Source organism: Poecilia latipinna, unplaced genomic scaffold (genome assembly GCF_001443285.1).
Source record: "Poecilia latipinna isolate Pla-1442-1.1 unplaced genomic scaffold, P_latipinna-1.0 Scaffold402, whole genome shotgun sequence".
Taxonomy (NCBI): Eukaryota; Metazoa; Chordata; class Actinopteri; order Cyprinodontiformes; family Poeciliidae; genus Poecilia; species Poecilia latipinna.
The window spans coordinates 237,357-260,246 of NW_015113018.1; the positions used below are offsets into that span (position 1 = coordinate 237,357).

General features: G+C 37.3%; 2 protein-coding genes across 2 annotated transcripts in view; one reads left to right on the forward strand and one right to left on the reverse strand.

The window, feature by feature from the left end:
• The window catches only part of esrrga (estrogen-related receptor gamma a), a 254,277-nt gene that overhangs the window by 23,531 nt on the left and 207,856 nt on the right, over window positions 1-22,890 (forward strand). The window lies entirely within an intron of this gene.
• Window positions 1,391-19,097, reverse strand: spata17 (spermatogenesis associated 17). The gene is made up of 7 exons (XM_015037366.1): window positions 19,002-19,097; window positions 17,240-17,329; window positions 16,099-16,180; window positions 14,657-14,707; window positions 11,300-11,403; window positions 5,449-5,572; window positions 1,391-1,732 (listed from the first exon to the last, which is right to left on the reverse strand). Exons 1-7 carry the CDS (start codon window positions 19,067-19,069, stop codon window positions 1,466-1,468), a joined length of 786 nt encoding a protein of 261 aa, XP_014892852.1. The 5' UTR covers window positions 19,070-19,097; the 3' UTR covers window positions 1,391-1,465.

Genomic DNA, 22,890 nt, shown 5'->3' on the forward strand with positions numbered 1-22,890 from the left:
AAGGCTAACTTAAGTAGTTTTTGCCTTTTAAAAGATGACCTTCAGTTGTGTTTTTGTTTTGGAAAAGAGAAGGAGGGGAGGGGATAGAGGAAGGGACAGGGACCCTGTCCTTGCTCTTATCGCTATGGGATCAGTGGCCTGGCCTGACCACTTCCACAGCCAGCACCTCAACCTTATCCATCACCACTAGATAGTTATCACACCAGGGATATAGGGGGTGTGAGGTAAAGGGGAGAGTGCAAATGAAAGAAAAGAGGGACTTCCTGCCCCGAGAACAAACTCTAATGCAAACAAACAAAGCACACATAGGGAATGGAAGACAAACACCTAAGATTATGTACACATGATGAATTTAGGTGTCATGATCCTTTAAAGGCACAACTAATAAGCTAGTAAGTCTGACTGCACATGAGTTTATTGCATATTGTTTCACCTTATAATATATGAAGTAGTTTGATCAAACTTTAAATCATTATGTTACACTTATACTACTGTTGTTATATTAAATGCTATCTTGTATGTGACATATTATTCCAATAAAAATGAAGATCAGCTCAAGATTTGTCTAAAGTATTTTAATGATTCATTTCTTCTGTATGGCTTAATAAGCACTTTGCCATTTATAAGTACTGGTTATGTAGTAGTTCTCAAAACTATAAAACAATGACTTAGAGTTATTAGAAAAAAGGAAATTATTTACCCTCAGGTATCATTCTAGAGAGCGTATGCTGAGTCTGAACGCAGCTGTCGTAAATAACTTTTACCATTCGTTTGGCATAGCTTAAAGAATCTGTGCTCTATTCAGTATTAGCCTTATCTTCTGATTTGTATGTGTCAGCTTAAGTAAATGACATGAGAACTTTATATTTACCAAAAGTATAATTTTCACATGCAAGTTCGCTTTTGTGCTGGGAAGCTTCCCGATTTATGAGAGCAGGGTTATGAAGAGGGGTCGATGTGAATAATTGCTCAAGACCTAATAGCTGTGTATTTTGCTACCTCTTTCAATGATTGAAGAGATTACCTCCACTAGCTCCCAGTTTAAACTCTTATTGTTTCAAAAGTCCTACTTAATGTCATAGAAACAGTAAAAAAGTACGGTTCATACAGGATGTGTTTACTCAGATTAAAAATTAACTAGTTCACATAAAAATAAAATGAAAGATCAGATGATTCAGTATAAATCACAAAAATTGTGACTCGTGGAAATCTCACCAGTCCAAGGTGTAATATCGTAGCTTTAAGATTTTTGCATAAGTCGCATGGAGAACAGATATTACTGTGATCACTGTGTCGAGGCAAAGGTGTTCTTCCAGGAGCCGCTGATTCAGCTGGGCTTTACAGCTGCTGTCACATTGTCTTTTATTTTGTCATCACTCGAACACAAGAATTTTACTATTGCACTCTTTTTAATTTTTTTTTTACCTCATTCATATTTTAAGTGTGCTTTAATCCATTATCTGCCTCATCTGTTATGGACAGCTTGGGTCATTTTTCCCTTCTTGGTGGCGATAGGAGGTAGTCTGGTCCTCGACTCCTGGGTTTTGGTGGAAATGGTACGTTGGGACTGAGGAGACCCAGAGAAACTAAGTCCCGTTGAGTCACAAAGGCCCCCGAGAGAACCTGTATCCCGGTGGGCCATGCTGGTAGGGACCTGATACCTGACCTGCCTCAGCAGCAGCTCCATCTCATGAGGGGTCTGCTTGTAAGGAGAGTTGAACACCCCAGGGAGCTAAAAGAAGAGAAACAAAAAGAAATTTTAGCCCACGACTTAAGAGAAGAAGAGAGAAAACCAGAGATGGAGGCTACAGGACTAATTATTGTGCAGTGGTAACAGTTGTACACGTTAACATTTAGGCCAAAGTAACTATTTTAATGTGGGGATTTTAAGTAAGTCTTACTTTTGACAATCTTTCACTGCTCAACAAATCACACAATTTAACATTTTAAGGTATTACCACAAAACAATAAAGATGTCGTATGTTAAAATATTGGTAATAATTTTTATAAATACCAAAAAAATATTTTTGAATAACTTAAATTTAGCCAGGATCCTCACTGGTGGTGCCTCTAAGGTTGGAAACGATGTCATCATAAAGCTTCTTCTGTATGTAACAATATCAGGGTTGGACTCTGTTGGACTTGAGTTGAGACACATAATCTCTTAATCTTTTTTTTTTTTTTTCCTTACTGGTCACTACATGTTTCCTCTGAATTTCCGTGAAGTTTTTTTTTTTTGTGACATTCTTTGTCTAGAGTCCCAACATCATTAAGACTGTGCCAACAAAGTCCATTATCTGTGAAATAAACAGCTGCAATTTCAGTCTTTGCTCCATTAAGAAAACTTTTCTCCAGCCTTCCATCCATTCTTTCTTCATTGAACCACAAGAGTAACGATGCATAGACAGAAAACTTACACAAGCTGTCAAACACTGACATCTTTGTAGCTGTGCAGCAAAAGTATTTAAACACAAACAAAACTTTGTCTTATTGCTTCTAAAATTGGAAGAGATAAGCCACCGACAGTCTCAGTAATAATTATTCAAATCACAGTGGTCCTTTTGCCTGTCTGTTAATTAAGAGACCAAAGCTTCAAGTCGGACGACTCTGTATCTACTCTATATGCTAATAACACTCTTTGCTATTTAAGCTACTTTAAGACTGAGACAACAGAGAGAGAAGGGAAAAAGTCAGAAGTGGGAAACTGTTAAATCACCTCGCTCAATTTTTTTTAACGTTGACAAACTAGTTAATTCTATGACGTTTCACTGCTACTACGATTTTTGATTTAACTAGCTATTCAATGAGTTGTAACCATAACAGGAAATTAGTCAAGTTAAGACAAGTCTATTCTTATCTTTAATATGCCACCAAATTAAAACTAATTCTTTATTTTTAATGGGTTAATTCGATGGGCCACTCCACAATAATAATCCTTAGATACGTAGAAATCAGTAATAGAAGGAGAATCCTACGTACTCCATCTTGGGATAAAGAGAAATTTGTTTCATTTATGTTTCTGTCCTCTGTTTATACCTGCTGGGAGCTGGTCCCTATCTATGAACCCTGGACAGGTCGCCAGTCTATCACAGGCCAACACACACTGGACAGCCGACAACACACACACACACACACACACACACACACACACAGACACACCTAGACCATAGGACAGCAGAAAACATGCAAACTCCAGGCAGAAAGTCCTTGTCAAGATTCAAACTCAGGACCTTCTTGTGGCAAAGCAACAACCCATTTCTCCACCATACACTTCATATGACTCCACACTTTGGTATAACACACGACTAAATTAATAAGGAAAAAAAAGACAAATTATCTGACTGAATCTAGTTTTAATGTATACCTACTAGACAGATCAAGGCACCAAAAATCACATATTTACAACAGTAAATGCAAAACCAAGGAATAAATCAAACATGTTAACTTAACCCATTGAAAAGTAATTCTAATGCTACTTTTGATCCATTGCTTCTTAGTTGCTGCACATATGTTGCATCTCCCATAGGAGTGGTTTATCTTAAAGTAGGAGATTTATCAACCTGTAAAATCCAAATAATATAAAAAAAATGTCAGTAATTTTGCATAAAAACAAGACTTAATTGTTGCACACGACACTTTGCTAAACTATAAATACAAATATTATTCTCGGCTAATTTGATAGCTTAGTACAGATTACTTTGAGACAATGTGAGGTGGTAATTGGCACTCATCAGAAATGTTTCCAGTCTGGGTCATCAACAGCAAGCACACACTCAACTGGACAGCAATACGATGTCAGTTCATGAAAGTCTAAATATATTAGTACAGAGACAATCTTACATTCTTTAGAGTTTCCTGGTAACACAAACACACTCTCTTTCTCATAGACGCACACAGAAGCACAAACACGAAACCCCAAAAGTACCAAGCCAGCCACGAGAAGAACAATGATGTTGACCCCGGGAACACTGCATCTCTGTCTTTGTCAGAGGGACTTAGGGCCTTTTGGTAAGCCGTGTCTGAGTATCTGTGTGAGAGTGTGGGTTCATTGTGTGTGTGTGTGTGTGTGTGGGCTTGGGTCCGAGAATTGAGGAAGGATGAACTGTGGTGGAGAGCCATCTATTCACAGCTGACAAGGTCAGAGCTACTATGGGAAAGATACCCCTGCCATATGCAGAGGCAGAGAGAGGAAGACAAAAATATATACTGAGTTAGAAAGACAGAGGACAGGAAGAGGAGATAAACTCTACTATACTTTCCTTATTGCTTGTTTAAAAGAAATTATTAGTTTATTCAGATGAGGAAAAGAAAATACACATTGGTAAACATCAACGACTAATCAAATTGAAATTATTCCAGCTGGCAACGTACAAAAGTCATGTCTTTGATAATAAGCCTTTTGAAACCAATCAGAAGATGGAAGTATGAGATGAAAAGGTAAAAGAAGACAGAAAAATTGAGACGAGTGGTGCTGAATCAACAGTGACCAGTGTGCTTTGTCTTCATTATGATCCCAGTGGGGAGTCACAGAGATTTGTGGATGCCACACACACACACACACACACACACACACACACACACACGCACGCACTCCTGTGCACCTGGACCAGGGGAAGAAGTAAAATACTCCACTCAGCACATCAGAAGAGCCACGAGGACTCATGTGTGCACACTCAACTTAGCTCCACACAGCCCTCTTCTGTTGACAAAATGGGAAAAAAGGGAATTTAAAAAAAAAGTTTCTCCGTGTGGCCTGCCTCCAGTGGACCGGCCTGTCTGGAGTGCTTATCTCAGCTTCTGTCAGTCCAACCACAATAAACTGTACAGGTATATGTGTAGGCATATATAAACAGGAATGCTTATTGCCTAGATTTTTTTTCAGAGAAACATAATGAAACATTGTATTCACTTTTATTTAAGTAGAAAAATAAAATTATTTGGTGATATGTGTTCAGTCTGACATGTATCTTCATCTGCTACTGCAGCCTCGGTTAAAAGTTTGTTGTCAAATTCAAAGCAGAAATGTGGGAATTTTTAAAGACTTAAAACTGGTACGGCAGATTCCAGCAATCTTTACATAAATGCAACATGAATATAGTTTTCAATCCTAATGCACACATAATACTGCTGACTTTATTACTTATAAAACTGCATAAATATGACCAAAAAAATAAAAATTACGTAAATGTTATACAATTTTTGTGAGGGAAAAGAAAATGTGAAAATTAAATGAAACTATTAATCCATGTGCATTGAGGCTAAATATGAGTAATAATAGAAAAATGTTAATACTTTCACACGTTTGCCAAGAGAAAACACTGAAATAAATGTTAATAGGAAGAAATCATGAGATTGTTTTAGTTTTCCACTAAATATTGGTCTGATTAATGCAAGTTTATTACATCATAGTAAAACATTTGTATTTATTTTCTGTTACTAAATACCAACCTTTTTCGTGCTGATGAGATGGTGCAATCGATAAGCTTGGTAAGCTTTCGTTTTCTGCTCTTTTATAGCTTCTAGATATTCCTTCTCTCTCGTCTGTGCTTTCTCAATTTCGTCCAACTCTTTCCTACATGAAGCACAAAACAGCCACATAAATCCACATTCATTTTTTTCCTTTGAGTTAATGTTTTTTGAGAGAGAATAGGAGTAAAAATCAAAGTAATACACAAATGCAAATATAAAGAGTGGTCAAAAAGGATAAAAAATAACTACTGCCTCCACGGTTAATGCAAATGAATGCATTCTCTAAATTAATATCAAGATTACTAAGTGTTTATCAATTTTTCACAGCAAGTTAGGACGTCATCGTGAGTTTTAGGTAATTTGTAGACAATGTCAACCCAATTAAACAGCATTTGTGCAGGTGTTGGTATGTATTATAAGCACAGCCTGACAATTCCCTGAAGTGTCCTTCAGAGTAATAAAAAAACTGCCTAATCACACTGGGACAGACATGAAAAGGCAATGGTGCAGTGGGAGAAAAACAAGGAAATGAGGCTCTGCGGAGAGAAAAAAGCAAACTGAAAGCATGAGAGGGTATAAGTGGGAGGATGATGGATATATTTCATCACAGTAGCCAGGACAGGTCTGTCTGTGACATCTGTTTAGCGAAGCTGGCTAAATGGGATGCATTAAAACCCCATACACAGCTATTTCACTCCACAATCACGCAGCCTTATTGTTACAAAGGGGTAATAACTTAAAAGGGGAATTGGAAACAATTACTAAAACACATACGCCATGATAATTTGAAGAGACGCCCACAAAGCTAAGAGTAAAACCAATCTATTTCCGCTGGTGTAATACCAATAAGAGTTTAGCCAGAGCTCATCAACAATCCTGCATCTTTTTTCTTTTTTTTTTTCGTTTCCGATCCCTTCTTTTTCTCTTTAATTCCTCTCTGCCGTCTCTCCCCCTATCCAACTTCTGTTTTCAATTACAAGTCTCCACGCCGGAATCCGGATATTCAAAGTGTTTCTGTAATGTGAGGTTAACACATTCTGCGGCAGCTGACATTTAAAAAGGAATTACAATGCGGTCCTGTTGCCTTTGCATTCTCATTCCTTCCAGAGAACCAGATTAAATTACAAAATAAATGAAATATGCAGAGCTCAGTGTGTGTGCTTGTGTGCAACAAGGAAAGGAGCAAATCTGAATGCGTATGTTTATAATATTAAGCATAGCTATTTAATATAGTGTGTGGGGGTTTGTGTGAAAAGTGTAAATATTGAGGTTGCTGGCCTCTATTTGTCTACCAAGCTAACAGGAATATTACTTGTTAATGTAAAATATAAAGTTGGTGTTTACTGTAAGAATCTTATTCACAAACTACCTGGTGCATGTTTGTATATCTTTATATTCATGCCTCACAGAGCAACAACCTGTATTATTAGGTGTGCATCTTTCTGTTTTGAGAGGGTAAAACTGTTTTAAGTGTGTGATATTTTGTGTGTTTATAAGTCACAAATTTGCCAGTGTGGTTTAGTGTCCATGCTAATTTCTAAAAGACTTTGGAAGCACACACAAATTTGTGTCAGTGTGCATGTGTGTTTGTCTTGGTCTGGCTGAATAGGTGACCTTTGTTTTCCTGCCCACAGTCCTAGTGTTATTAATTGCTGTGTAGTGGACAAAAGCCAAACAGATTTGTAACGGCTGAAGGCATCTCGATCTGTGTCGACCCAACCAGCCACCACAACATACAACCCTCATTAACCCTGTTCGGCACGTGCCTTCTTCCTGTGTGTGTTTGGAAATGTGTGTATTTTAGAATAAGTTAAATTGAAATTATGTGAGAAATATATAAATGCGCATTGAGTTTTCTGACATCTCTCATGCATAAACATGTACCAACAATGACGAAGGCTCTCACATTTAAATCCACTATTAATCTTACTATCAGCTCTAAACTAACAAAACTCAATGTAGTGAATTTGACTGGAGTTTAAATCCTAAAGAAGATGTTTGTCTCCTTTATTAGATATGAAGTTCAGATGCAAATTATCCTTTTAAGAGGAAATAAGCTGTGATTAATCAGGGCGTAGAGGAAGAACATCTCTGGGTCTGCGGGGATCTTTGGTTCAATGATGTTGGATCCTTTGTGTTTTATAGAATGAGTTTATTTACCAAAAATGCCAGATGAATATCTGGAGAATTTAGAGTCTGAGTGAACACTTAAAAGTGAGAGCAAAATGTAAAATCCCTTTTTGCGGGGCTTTATATCATGTTATAATGTTATTCCCTCAAAAAGTGATACCTGAATTGTTACTTTGACCTACCATGGTAGCCATTCGGGGTTTGCTGTAATGAAGCTCTGCCCATTTACACAGCAAGACACACCTGGTGGAGCTGTGATTCTGCTGAACTTATCATGTGAACTACTTCTCAGTTCAACACTCCTATCAACGGCTGTAAACATCATGATGGATTAGCATTGTTGTGATGACATGCTGAAGGTGGGGTGTCGGAAAGAGTAGCAGCTTCTTAAAGAGACAGAGGCCAATTATAAGGCTATTAAATGGCATTAGGGTCTGGAAGACACTGCATATAATAAGCCCCCTTGAAAGGCCAGGTCCACACTAATCTAGATATTTGGCAATAAAGAGGATTTTTGCTCCATTTGGACCTCTGGTTTTTGATTAAAAACAAAAACAGAGAGATTTTAGAAACTCCCTTAAAAGTGCATAGTTTTAAAACTTGTGCAAGCTAAAATAGTTTTAAAGGAGGTATTAGAGCTTTTTTTAATTGAACAGACTTTCTTTCAAAAATGGAGGAAGGATCTATCCTAAATATGCAGTAGTGCATCTGGGGCCTAATTATGCGGAAGCCATTGCTTAAAAGTTTTTTTACAATGACAAGTTACCATTTGACATGAATTACAATCAGGTTAATAATTTTAAGAACTCATAACACATTACAGTTATCAAGAAACAAACATTGCTCAGACCAGGCCGCAGAAGATGAGGTAGAGCACTTTGACTTCAGCTTGTGGCTGCTGAGCTGCTGAACACACATGATAATATAGTATAACTACTTTCCAATAACTGGAAACCCTTGCTGACACTTCTGCCCTGGACCTTTAATGTATTTAAATGTGTAATATTGTAGAGCTACTTTTCTCAGTATTCCATCAATAATTTACTTTATGGTTCACAACAGGGGTTCAAGGACTGATGGAATATCAGAGAGTGAGGATCCAGGGGACAGCAGGCCACACTTTTGGTCATCCAGACAGAGAGGAAAGACGCTAATAAGTTAGGTTCTAAATATTTAGTGGAGCCTTGACCTGATTGGCTGATTTAATTGTTCCCATTGAATGATTCAACAGTTGGCAAAGAGTGTATATACAACTTTATGGACAAATTTGGTGTCACAACTTGTGGCATTTTTCAGCAACCTGTAACAGTTTTTCTGCTTAACTTACTGATTGATTACAGTAACTAATCAGTTAAAGTACTCAAAATGAGCAGAGTACTGAGGCTAACAATGGCTAAAATAAATATGTCCCAATTAAAGCAAAACAAAAAAAAGAACACTCTGAATGTATCTTACTTATTCTTCCTATTGTTTTACTCTCACAAACACAAATACAGAGTGAGAGGGAGAACATACAAATACAATCAAGCTGAAAGAGTGAACTTAACTGTATCCAGAATGGATCAGAAGGAAAGAACAGCAAAAGAAATGCAGGCGCACAGAAGTGGAGAGTGATTGCAGGGCAGGCCTGCTCTATCTCCACCATAGCAGCTCCCCTTTCATGAATGTCCTTGGAAGGGACACAAGACACAAGAGAGAGAGAGAGAGGGAGAGAGAGAGAGAGAGAGAGAGAGGAATGAAGAAAACTTGACTAAAGAAAGACGTGAAGAAGAAAGTGTAGAGAGAAAAGGGGGGCAATGTAGCTTATAGAAAATAAATAGTGCAGCTCAGCCCAATGGCAATCCACAAATTCTTCTCAATCCTCCAATTTGGCACTTTTAAGGATAAGTTAAAAGGTTTAACTACAGTGTTGCAGCATCACAGCAAGAATTATCTGATTATGGCAGTAATAATTACCCAGCTGTTATAGAAGATAGAGGAATAATTTGCGTAGTTAACAGGCCATGTTAGTGGACAGGACATTTAGTAAATATGCAAAGCATGGTTGTTCTGCTTTCCTAATTGGCCCCATCGTCCCACTGCATGCCCTTAATAAAGCCGGGGAACTTTAAGTGTCACCCTGACAAAGTGATAAATTGTTGGGGTATCAAGGAAAACTGAGGCAAAGAGGGGACTTCGCTGGGGTCCTGACTTCATTAGGGTATGCAATAGGAGAGAAAGGATGAATGAAGATGGACACAGTGAACCTGTGGCAGGGAGAGGGAAGATATAGAGCTAAATAGATTAAGATAGAGAGGAGCAAGGAGAGAAGCGAAAGTTAGAGATGAAGGGAGTCGTGTATCGAAGAGGATGGTGTAAGTGGCGGGGATTAGTTGGCTGCTGTACCTAATGAAATGGCACAGATGGTTTTAGTGCTGGGGTGATCTGTCATTAGAGAAAGACACTGAAATAGAGACTATGAGTATGATGGGACAGAAAGCGGTTTAGCAAGACACATACTACTATATTACTGCTACAACAACATTCGCTGAATGGACACCATTAATCCAGCACTCAATAATGTGTTCAGTGAACTGGACAGACAGACAGATAGTGGAGGAAAAGAGCATGTTTGTGGATTAAGCAGCAGAACTTTGTGGGGTAAGCGATGAGGTCATGAGCGATTCAAGGACTACATACCTAACACAGGGCGGATATTTTCAATGAATTACGGAACAGTGTTAATTGATCATGACCTCAGTCGCACTGCATAAACATGTGATTATCTGAAGCAAAGGAGAACTTAACACCCTGAACACATCAAGGGTGTAGCTGAGTCTATATCTGCGCTTGTACAAAAGCAACAGAATGTCATACATTTATAATGCAGCCATTAGACCGAATATGGAACATTTAAATCTTCTCAACTCCATGCAGTAATGTATTATAGCATAGCAGAGTGTAAGCTTTAACAATGCAGTCCTAGCTCTTTCTAAAAAAGGTTAAAGAGGAAGGATGTAAGGTGAAATGCAGGTGGGGTCCTGAGGAGGAAAGGCAGTGATCCAAGAAGCATTGTAACAAATTTACATTTAATTTTAGCAGAAGCCTAGAGATATTTTCTGTTGAGATGAATTAGCAGCATTAAAAAATGTGGCTATTAGCTAAACATGATAGTTTTTTTTTTTTTTTTTTGAAAATAAAAGATGGTGTTTCTTTAGCACTAAGCCCTAAAGCAGAGCATGTTTTATTAATGCACAGGCTGCGGTTCAAATCAGAGGTTAATTTTTAATTTCTTCACATGTTCACTTCTTTGTCCCTTAGCCCTGAGCACTTTAAAGAAATCATTTCTCAGCCTCTACCTTCTACTCTATTTCTATGTCTTGGTTTCTCATATTTCTTCACTTTTCCTTTCTGCTTAGCTATATTTTAGTCTTCAAGTTAGAACATTCAACTGTATTATTAGAGTTTTAAAAGTATTTCCAACACTTCAGGGCACTCATATTATGGACCATGTGGGTACGAGCATTAAGCACAGATTTTGTAAATATGTAACACTAATTCTTCTCTTTTGGGGGGGCAGGGAGGTAATTGCTCATTAAAGTTACACGAGCTCAGAAAGGCAATACATCCTGTGTACGTGTTGTGAAAAAAAGTGATCTTCTCTAGGTTATGTATCTAATATATATAGTAAAAAGTAAAATCTGTTTAATTTTCTTCTTACCTCACGAGCTCATTCTTCATGAGAATTTGCTGCAGATATCTTTTCCGAGCATAAAAGTAATGGATGTACTTCCTGTAGTAGAATCCTCTCCATGTTTTCTGAATCTGTAGAAATAACAAAGAACTTTCTCAAAACTTTGCACTACGAATTATGGCAGAATAGATGACAAAGTACAGAAGAAACTGTTTTGTCTTTCAAAATAATCTAATACTAAGACACTGCACAAAAGACAATAAGTTCTCTACAAAACATTATCTGCTGAGCAGGTGTCAGGACTGTCCCGTTACTTTCATGTATTTTGTGCTGTGATAGTTTTCATATAAATCACATGCAGCATTTTATCCTACAAGACGGTGACAAACAGGCTACTCAAGGAGGGACTGACAAGTGACACAGCTCTGTATTTTTAACCAGTTCAGCCTCCACTGACAGAGTAGGCTGCATATTAGCTAGCACATCCACCCACACACACACCAGCCGACCATTTTAAAGCAATGGGGGGATGTCCTTCAGACTAATTAGGAGATTAAAACAATGGCAGGTAAAAGAATAATTATGCTATGAGAAGGAAGAGGAGAAGGAGGTGTGGAGGCTGTGGGAAAACAACAAAGAGCAAAATGAGAATTAGCATTGATCTGCCAGTCAATAGATAATTTTAAATAAAGTAATTGGCACCACAAGTTCTTTGCTGACCTCTGTTGACTAGTCAAATCAATGCTGTTGAATCTAATACAAATACGAGGTGCAGCATGTAAACACTAGTTTCTATTATGGCCTTAATACATTATCTTCTGTTATTCAACACAACGTGATGAAAACAAGGGGAGATTAGAAATAAAAGAATGGAGTCAACATTGATTTAAAGGAAACATCACAACGTGATCCTAAGAGGCCTGTTTTATTCCTCTGTGTCTAAACAGTGAACAGGTATTAAGTGAAAACGTGCTAATTTCCTTTGATAAGAAAGTTTTACATTTTGACTCAGTTGTGTCATGATCCTTCTTGTGTTTTATATAAATACGTCACAATTATTGTTTTTTATCTTAGAAGGTTGCATTTGTATGAAGTCTTGCGATTAACGTTAAGAATGCCATTTTATCTTTGTGTCACACCACAAGAAAGATAGGAACAAGTCGCCACAGCACAAAGTGAAAGAAACATAAATTTCTGAAACAATAGGGATTTTTATTTATTTATTTTTCTTTTGCAAAATATATTATAATCACGAAGGAAGCCTCCCATGTTTAACTAGTAGTTTTAGAGGTTTTAAGATGCTAAATTCTGTGTTTGAATTTCGCTTGTTTTCAGAGTAAATCTGAGGCATTTTGAATTTGGGAGGAAGCTCAAAGCTGAATAACATACTGTGTTTGAATGGCAGATAACAGCATGAAAAATGGAACAAAAGCTGAAAACTCTAAAAGCTCACTTTTGGCTGCACACCTTTCCAGTCATACCTGCTGTCAGTGAATGCTGGCCAGTGGGATTAAATGAAGAGCCTTTGTTGACACCCCTCGGTAGCTGATCTCTTCTTCAATGTTGTGAGTTATTTTCTTACCAACATTCAAATGGTTTTCTTCATTTCTTTTTCATTTCTATGTGTTTGACATCATTAGAAAGCTTAGAATCCACAGTTTCAACATTTGTAAATAGCTCAAAATGCCCCTGGGAAAACTTGTTCCTAACTTTGTTGTGGCCAGTCACATGCCAGACATGTAAAAGTTTGGACTTTGCATTATACATCTTCAAAAGTTTTTATAATTGTAAAAAAATTTTTAACTCTGCGTCTGTTATATCGCAAGGCATAACATATGTTTAAGGAATGGTGGGTGGTAGAAACTCTACCTCTTAAAACACAGTTAAACATAGAATAGACTTTGCAGGGCTCATGTGGGGATTAAATCCTCTGCTTTCTTACATTTTAACCACAGAACCATAAATCTGGAAGTCAGAGAAATATCATAGGGATACAAAATGTTTTTAATAATTAATAAAGACCCCTCTCCTTTAACTTTAGAAGCATGTACTTTGCTTCACAGGCTGACATTGGCCCTAACTTTTAATACTGGAAGATGTTTCTCTATAATGACTCCTATTTACTATAGTTGTAAAGAGTACAAGGAGTTTTCATTTCAAACAAAATGAAAACATTCAAAAACATATTTTGTCTTTGCCCATCTGGACCATTACTTTTTCCTTTACATATTTTCTTCCCTTTCTGTTTCACCAGTTTTCAGCCAGTTTTATGGAGGAGGAGGAATGAGATTTTGCTCTAAAAATAAAGAATATAAAACTGTAGAAACAAAAGGTGTCTGTTTTTAAAACTGCCAAGCATCAGTCATGGTTGCATTGCTGTGATTTATGACATTAAAATGTGGGAACAGCTCTGAGGGAAAAAAGAGAGCATTTGTTAAAACAAAGGTTGTGGTGCTATAAAAATGGAGGGGAATTAGTTTGCCTACACAATTCTAAGAATCAAACTATGATCTATATGATCTGCTTGTATTGACTTATCAAAAATACATACTTGGTCTTGACAGGTCTAAATGTAACACGTACAGTCTGGAACCTTTAACATCAAAAAAGCTATTTTTGCCCCCAGTCCAGACAACTTATAATTTTTTGATAAATATCTACTACAGAAATCTAATGTAATATTTAAAGAGTAACTATTTCCTACATATAGGTTCTAACAGAAAAATATCAAACTTTTTTAAAAGGTGAAATGTAAAAAGTAAAAATTTATTTACATAAAAATGACATTTAGTGACATTTATGCAATTATTCCATGAAAAAAAATAACTAAAACCTGCATTTGTTAAATCTATTTTTAAAACCTCAGTTATTTAGTCAAAGTTATTAAGAAAAAGGGGGTTTGGGAGCAGGAACACAGGGTGTGAGGTACACAAGGGGAAAGTCAACACTGGGATTGGGATTCATGTGTGGTAAAAATAAATCTAAAGAAGACTCGATTTATAAGGGGGAAAATACACTTTTTATTACACTGTATGTGAATGAAATGCAATGTGATATTATTTCTATTCTCTTTTTCTAATGTAAATCTCCCTATAAATCTAATCAATCTTCTTATGATAAATCCCATATAAACTAAAACTCAGCACTCACATGGATGTAAAAGCATCCATGTGCTTTTACATCCGGTATTACGGTTTTACTATTTGAAACCGTTAATGTTTCAAATAGTAAAAATAAAGAGTTTCAGTTTTGCAGTAGAATTGGTAATAAGTGTTAGAGATTGCTATTCGTGGGGACTCCGATTCACAGCGGATACTAAGCAACAGAGTGTCCCCACAGCAAGACACTGAATTTGCTAATACAAGACACTATCATGATATTTACCCTGACCGCCATGTCGTTGTAGAAATTCATCTTCATGGTAAAATATGCCGCCTGTGAACACAAAGGAAAGATGCCGTTACATCTTGTCTCCCGGCCCTCTGATCTGTCCACAGCAGGCATCAAAGATAAAGAGCTCTTTATACATAATACATTGCACAGAGACGGCACAGATAGGGCCACAGTAAAGGGGGAGGGTGGAGGAAGAGGTGTAGGAATGGAGAAAGAAAGAAAGCAAAAAATAAGAGAGCAATGAGAAAAGGTGAGGGAGATGCATGAGAAAGGGAGAGCAAAAGTGTTTAGTGGGCCTTTGTATCAAGGGGAGGACGGCACTCTCTTAATATACTAACACAGACAAGGGCCAAGAAAATCTATGGTAGTCAAGCAGCGCGCTAATGGAGATGTATGACGGCCAAACGCTCTCCTCTGGATTTCATAATCAATGACAGCCCTGCCACAGAAGAGACTAACAAAGGGCCAGAGGATACTCAGCCACACACTCAACAAGCCGTCACAGACCGAACGTGCCAGCCGACCACTGGGGGCACATTTCAGAAGCAAACCAGAGAGTCGGCCATAAAAGAGATTCATATTTCAGCACGTCTTTTTCAATAACGATGAAGAAGACGGGATAGACGGGAAGGGGGAAGAACACAAAGACTTGAAAGGAGATTGTGAATTCAGCTTGATGTTTTGTGAAGAAGCTTTGCACGAGTCACATTAGACACGATAAGGTCCCAGAGACAGAGGAAGACAGACGGAGACCAAAAGAGGAGGTGAAGCGTGGAATATCTCTGGGCTAATTCAAAACAGTGCACCGTGGCAATTTTGAGTGATTCAAATTAGCACTCGTCTGTTTTTAAATGAGACCAAACAGCCTCATTTTAGCCCATATGTGTGTGTGACACATCCTTCACTGTTTATTTTAACACCCCTTTCGCGCCCCCTCCTTTCCAATTCTTGAACGCCTCCCAAACGGCTACTGGCAGTTATGCTTTAGCAAACAGTCAATTTACAGGCATGATAAATAGCTTGTTGTGATACATTTACAAAACTCAATCCAGGGGAAAATTATACGCGAGAGCGCTGGGTATTGGATCCGGTATCAACAATCTGTTCAATTAAGAAGCAGTTGGAGGCAATATGCTGAAAATGGGGCCTTGTTTTACTAAAGCGCACACACACACAATCATCATGTGCACAACTCTTTCCTCATTTCTATTTGTCACTAAACTCCTTCTGTATGAATCCCAGAAATTATGATATGATGGAATTCCTTATCGTAATTCATCACATTTGCTAAGTGTTAATTCCCACATGTGTAACGAGTGAATTATATTTCTTAAGGTCAGAGGCAGAGACTTAGAAATATGGCAATTGAATTCTAATGCATGCTATCATATCATAATCAATATATCTATTGCTATTCCCGGGCTCTAACTTACCTTCACCATTTGTCTGACTCGTGCCCTTGCTGCAAAGCCGCGCCATGCCTTCTGTACGATGATTGCTTTCTTGTTCAGGTGTCTGTAATAAGATCATATTATGGAGAGAACTAGATGGGTATATTTATAGTTGCTGAAAAGGCAAAAACTTTGAAATGGACATTACTCTGAGATAATGCAAATAAAAGGATGTATGTCAGTGTTTTATTACTTTAGTCACAAACAGTTTAGTTTATAGTCAGAAAATATTCATCTCAGTTAAAACAAAAAGCTAGAATAAGCAGAAACTTCTCAATAAAAAAGGTAAATATTCAGATCTACCTAAAACAATGTAGCTGATCAAATTGTGAAAAATACTCTGAAATAAATGTACCTTTATTTAAGAATAACGTGCAAATGGCATTAGCCAGCAAGAGGTCTGGAAAGGTCAGGAAAACATACTCCCAAGCTCTCAGAAAGACACACGAACATGGAAGGCCTCTGCGCTTCCAGGCTTTTCAATCACGCAAGATGAGCCTTTCACCCCCTTTAGTCAGTGGTGCACATTTGTATTCATCTTCAAACATACTCTAAATGCAAGTCCACTGCGATTCTCTGCCTCCAACGAGGCCATCAATTTCCAAAAGGCCATTTATATGCCCAGAAAATCAATGCTTATAGTGGGGATAGCACAACCCCGGAGTTGCACTTAGGCAGCTAAAATTGTTGCTAATTATCCACTTAACGCATTGATCAATTAACTAAAGTAATCTGAATTAACCTACTGTCTGGAAGTTTGTCTGCTGACCCCGCAGAATGGTGCTAGGGTCACAGCATCGGAGGAAGCATGAAGGTAGAGATATTTCTCTGTGTGTTAAACGAGCTACATTTATTCCTCGAGGCCATTTGCACAGCTCTAGAAGCGGGATAATTATGTGAGTGAGCTAATATCAGGGTTTCCCTTGAACTCAACTCTTAAAGCTGTGCCTCGATAATTTACAGCCTTCAGAGAGAGAGAGAGAGAAAGACAATTAAGGCTCTTTCTGCTGCTGCGTGTTTGTGTATGTGATTGTTTTTTTTTTTATTTCAAATACAACAGTGTTGGGTTAATTTAGCTGAATTTAGATCAAACACTCATAACATGCAAGATCTGCAGAACTACCTGATATATGTCCGCACCCTGCAGGCTCGGAACCAGCTCTGAATTCGGATGGCAGCCTGGGTCTCCTCCTTTCTGTTCGCCTCGGCTTGCCTGAAGCACAAAGGCCCAGAATAAAACCATTGTAAGCTCTGGAGTTAGATTATGTAACAGTGGCTCAGCATAAATAATGTAATGTGTACCCCAAGCAGACGCTGTTCACAGTAAGAAGGAAACGGATGCAGATGAACTAAATGTGTACTCCTCCTAATGATTAAATACTATTAAACATTCAAACTGCTCACAACTGTTTTGCTTCGATTCTCCAACTATGTCAGGAAATATCCTAGAAAATCGAACACATTTTTAGAAATATATCAGTTTTCTTTTCTGCTATAATTAAGAACAGGTTTTGATAGGAGTTGTAATGAAGCAATTTAAGCATATATTTTGTGGCTTTGCAGTCCAACATTCAGGAAAGAATCCCACCACACCACAACAAAATGCGTTTAAAAAAATGGATAATGATGCATGTGTTCATAACATTTAGTACAATTTGACACATACATTTAAACGAATGTAAAACTATTTATTTTAAAGATATTTCCCACTGTTTGGGTAAAAATGTCTCACTAAAATCCTTCAGTCATTGTTTCTACTCCTCACCAATGTGAGTGTTTGAATTCAATAAATTAATTACAACCATTACTCCATGATTCCCAGGCCTTCAAAGCATTATTGGTGTCTGTTATTATAAATTGCACATTAAAATTTATTATGACTTCAATGTGCATTAAACATGCAAGAAAAAAAATACTTCCAGTACAATGTTAATTAAAATTAAAAGCTTACTTTAAATTTAAATCTGGGACAAATATGACATATTTTTAGCCTGCCTGTATAATGAAAATAACCCATTAAATTTTAAAGTGAAGCTTAAATTACTAAAAAAGTTTTAAAACTTAACAGATATCAAAACAACTACAATAACATATATCAAATTTTTAAAAATTGTGCTGTGTGCTTCTAAACAAACAAAAAAAAAACACTTTTTAAATCTGGATGCTCTCTTTAAACTTCATGAACTTACTAAACAAAATTTATAACACTGGTATTGTCATTTCTATCAAAACATTTCCATCACACAAAATTAAGTTATGGAAACGATTGATGTGGAACTGACGATGTGGATCACTTTTAATAGACCTGTTCCATTGTGCAAATCTACTTTAGAGTTGGTGTTGGATATACTCATACTCCATACAAGCTGATATTTTAGTCAAAACATATCCCTGAAGTTACATTTGTGGCGAGTTATGGAAACGACAAGGACTGAAAATGTGTTCTTTTCACAACTAAATTGAACATTTCACGAAATCTATTTTTGTTAGATTTCTCAAACAGCCTGAAACCAACAACATACCAAACCGTATTTTAGGAAATAAAAATCACAATGTACCCTTTAATTTGTCGTTCAACTTCGTCAATTATGTGACAGGGAAAAAGGTGTTATCGGTTTTTCTACATCCGGCAAAAAAAAAAAAAAAAAAAAAAAAAAAAAAAAAAAAAAAAAACTCAATCGCTACGACACAATTTCTAAAATGATAACTGTGAAATCGTCTCAAAACCTAATGTCATTGCTGTTAACGTCACACTAAATTTCAATGACAAAAAAGTTCATGTCAATTAAGCTAATTCGTTATTCCCAAAAACTTAAAGTTCTGCGACAACCACATACACAATATATGTAAAGTAATATGTACATATGAAAATGCATGTCACGAACCTGTTTCTGTTGTAGTATTCACTTTTAAATTCCTCTACTTGTTGTTTCAATTTTAGAAGGTCAGCCATTGCCACACAGTTTACTTGTTGTCCTGGCAACGACAGCTCTGTTCCGAAGAGGCGTTCAGGGCTCGTCGGAAATACTTGTATAACAACTAAATGCTTCATAGCGTCCAGTGACTCACGCCTTTAAAACGTTTACATGCCAATATGTTTAGTCATTTTAGCGTCTGTTTTAAACTTAGGAACTGACGGGTTTTTTTTGCTTTTTTTTTTGCTTTTTGTTTTTTTTTTTTTTTAATTAAAGTAGTTTTGTTACAAAGAATACCCAGACCAAATACTGTTTTATTTTTGATGATATGAATAAATACTAGATAACTTCATAATGCTAATAGCCTCACTCATAGTCAGTATTTCCAAAAGTAAAGCTGATTTCAGAATTTCAGAAAAAAAGAAATGTCATTTTATTAGAATAGAATAGGATAGACACATCATTTAATGTCCAACATTTATATATTTATAAATGAGACTGTACAGTAAGATCAATTCCAACATAAGAAAAACAACGGTTATTAAAATAACATACTCAGATCTATTGAAATTATTACATATAGTTTTAAAAAAAGTATTTGAATAATAAGAGCAGGAATGCTAGAAAGTCATTTAAAAATGTCGGCTCTCTAGATGCAGATTGTAGGTGTTTGTATTGATCTGCCAGTCGCCAAAGCTCTTCCTTCCAGCCGCTCTTTCATCTATTTCCATCTTTTCTTGACGTTATCAACCGTTATCAACCGTTATCAAAAGTTATCAGTTTATGTCTCCCTGCTCTCCCTTCCCCATTTCCTCTCATCTTCATTCCACTTCTCTTCAGTCTTCAGTCATATTCTGCTGTCACAGTGATCACCAAAGCAGTGTGTGTGTGTGTGTGTGTGTGTGTGTGTGTGTGTGTGTGTGTGTGTGTGTCTCTGTCTCTGTCTGTCTGTCTGTCAGTCACTGTGCAGTTTTATATCTCTCCAAGGAAAGACACCTGTCTGCCTGTTGGTCAGAGGTATATCAGCATTATAGATTACTCCTTGAAGACAGGGAAATGACAAATAGTGAGAGTGAATAAGTATGTGTCTACTTCGATGCTTTTTCATGTCTGTGCACCCACATGCCTAAGTCTCTGTCAAAAATCTTGTTTGAAGTTTTTCTCTGTGTCTCTGTCGTTTTCTGAAGCCAATTTGCTGGCTGCTGTGCGGGTGAAAAGAAGAACGCAGACATCGATGTAGAGTTATGGCTGCAGGGGCGAACCCATGGTTGCACAGTCCATCCATCGAAGGGCAGTAGGAGGGCGGCCACCCTGGTAATTACCGGAGAGCTGTTGTGACAACAGGCTATGAAAAACGTCTGCGTGTGAGAGAGAGAAACGCAGAGAGAGATTTTGGGAGAGTGTTGTTTTGACAAGGCAGAAAGAATGGCTGGAAGCTATCCGTCCTGCCACAACACTGATTAGGTGGCACCAGGTGTGTCTCTGTGAGAAAATGACAGAAAAAAAAAGAACAGGAGCACATCATAAAAGACCAGCTGTTTACATGCTGTTTAATAATGCAGATTCTGCCTGACTACCTAATATCTTTGCTTTTCAGCTTTTTTTTTTTTTTGCTCATCTTCTGTCAGTTCTCAATCAAAACATTTTTGTTGCTCAGGGAGGCAATAAGCCCTTAAAGACAGTTTCCCATGAATACCGCTTCTTTTACTCTTTCTTACTCCATCTCTCCATACGGGGCATGTCACTTAACATGCATCCAGTCACCTCCCACAGTCAGGAAGCTTTTTCAACCAGTCATTCTGCCCATTCTCCCTAAATGAGGTGTGGATGTGCTGTGGCCAACGCTGGTCATAAAGACACATGCACACCAATGGCGATACCAGCTTCTGTTGATAAGCAGGGTGTATGTGAAAGTGCTCAACACTGTGTGTGTTTATCATTATTGTATGTGTCAGCGGATGAGTGATTAGACAAATGTGCCCGTGGATATTGGCCTCTCACTTTTTTTCAGCGTATTTCTGTGCAAGCATGTTCCTCCAGCCACAGCTGGGTGCAACGGATGGAATGTGTTTCTCGGCAGGCCTTTTTCGGCCATTATTACTAAACATCTGTCCATAGCACATTAATTTCCCCACCCTGACACATCCCTCTCTGCCCAGGGATCACTTAATTGAAATCCATAATGACACTTTCTTCTCTCGTCTCCCGCTCCAGATAGAATGAAAAAGGAAAATGTGTTTTAAATGAAAAGGATATTTGTGCCAGCTATTATCTAATCACTATCCCACAGCGGTATACATTTTAATTAAACAACACTAAAAATGTATGTGTACAATCTGAATAAAATACGTCATGGTAATTAATATTTTTACATGTTAAGCACAGAGAAAAGATTGACTGTTTTTTTTCTGTTATCCATTCATTTTCTTTTAAACAACAAACGTTTACCATATTTACCAATTAATTGACCAGAGATTGGAATCCAACATTTTGTCCTTGATCCTGACTTTCATTCTTTCTTTTCATTAAATGTATCAAACCTAAGTACTCAGACCCTTTACAGAACATCACCTTTTGAATTTAAGAACATTTAAGAAAAATCAGATAAATGCCATGAGCCTGTTGATGAATAGATTGCAGCACAATTGGTCAGAACTGGAATTAGGAAGTCGGACCCAACAACAACAAAAAATGGCCTTGGTAACAGGTAACAATTAGTCAGAGTTTGCTCTGACTAACTGTAACTTGCTCTGATTTTATGGTTCATCCGTGTACTTTATATTACTTATGCATGACTATCCAACCCTGTGAGGGAGTCAGCCCAATCTAAGCATAATGGATGAGAACTATAGGGCTACTGGTTACCTGTCACAAAACATGATCAAACTTAAGTTCTCATTCATTTAGATGCGTTGCTCCATGTTTCCTTTTTAACTAATTTAATTGCGGCTGAATCATTAAACCCTTTAATATTTTCCATACATTATTTTTTGAGCTACTTTTTATTTGGCACAAAGATTCTCATTTTTATTTCAATCCTTCCATCTATCCTTACATGTTCATCTTCAAAAATGCATAACATCAGTCTAGTTTATTGATAGATTAAATATGGTGGAACTTGGCCCTTTTCTTCTCAAATTGCTCTTTTTTTATTCCTGGGGCAGCTGTTACTTTTACGGTGTTGGTGCTTTTGCAACCAAATGTCCATCTCCCAACCTCTCCTCAGTCTTCCTTTCTAAAGTCCTAATGTCTTACTAATGGATAAAAACTATGATTCTGGAGGTAAAGGAGAAATATCTTACCTTTATTATCTCACATATAGCCAGAAAAAGGGAGGGAAGGAGACTAATGAATTGAGCATTGTGTAAAATAGTTTAATGCAGGGGTGGTTCATCATTATTTGTGGCGGATTGCATGCAGACAGGGGTGATCCATTAGTGCGGTCGTTTCCATCTGTGTATGTGTGTGTGTGCATGTGCGTGTGTGTGTGGTGATGAATCTCTCATTGTGACAGTGGGGCCGGCAGCAGCAAATGTCCTTCTGGATTGGACACACACACACACACACAGCCACCCACACACAGACACGCACACACACGCACAAAGCCCGGGCTACAGTACACATGTGGCATTATTGTGCCATCATTACTCCTCTCATTTTGCTTTTCAACAATTTGTCATTTTGTTGCCTGCATTGTCTCTCTCACATACACACACAGTAACATGTGGCGGTATGTTGTCTGTGTAGATCGTAATGGTTCAAGTTTTAAATGTATTTGATTAAAAAAAAAAAAAAAAAAAAAAATTTTTTTAATTTTTGTGAAAAAAAAAAAAAAAAAAAAAAAAAAAAAAAAAAAAAA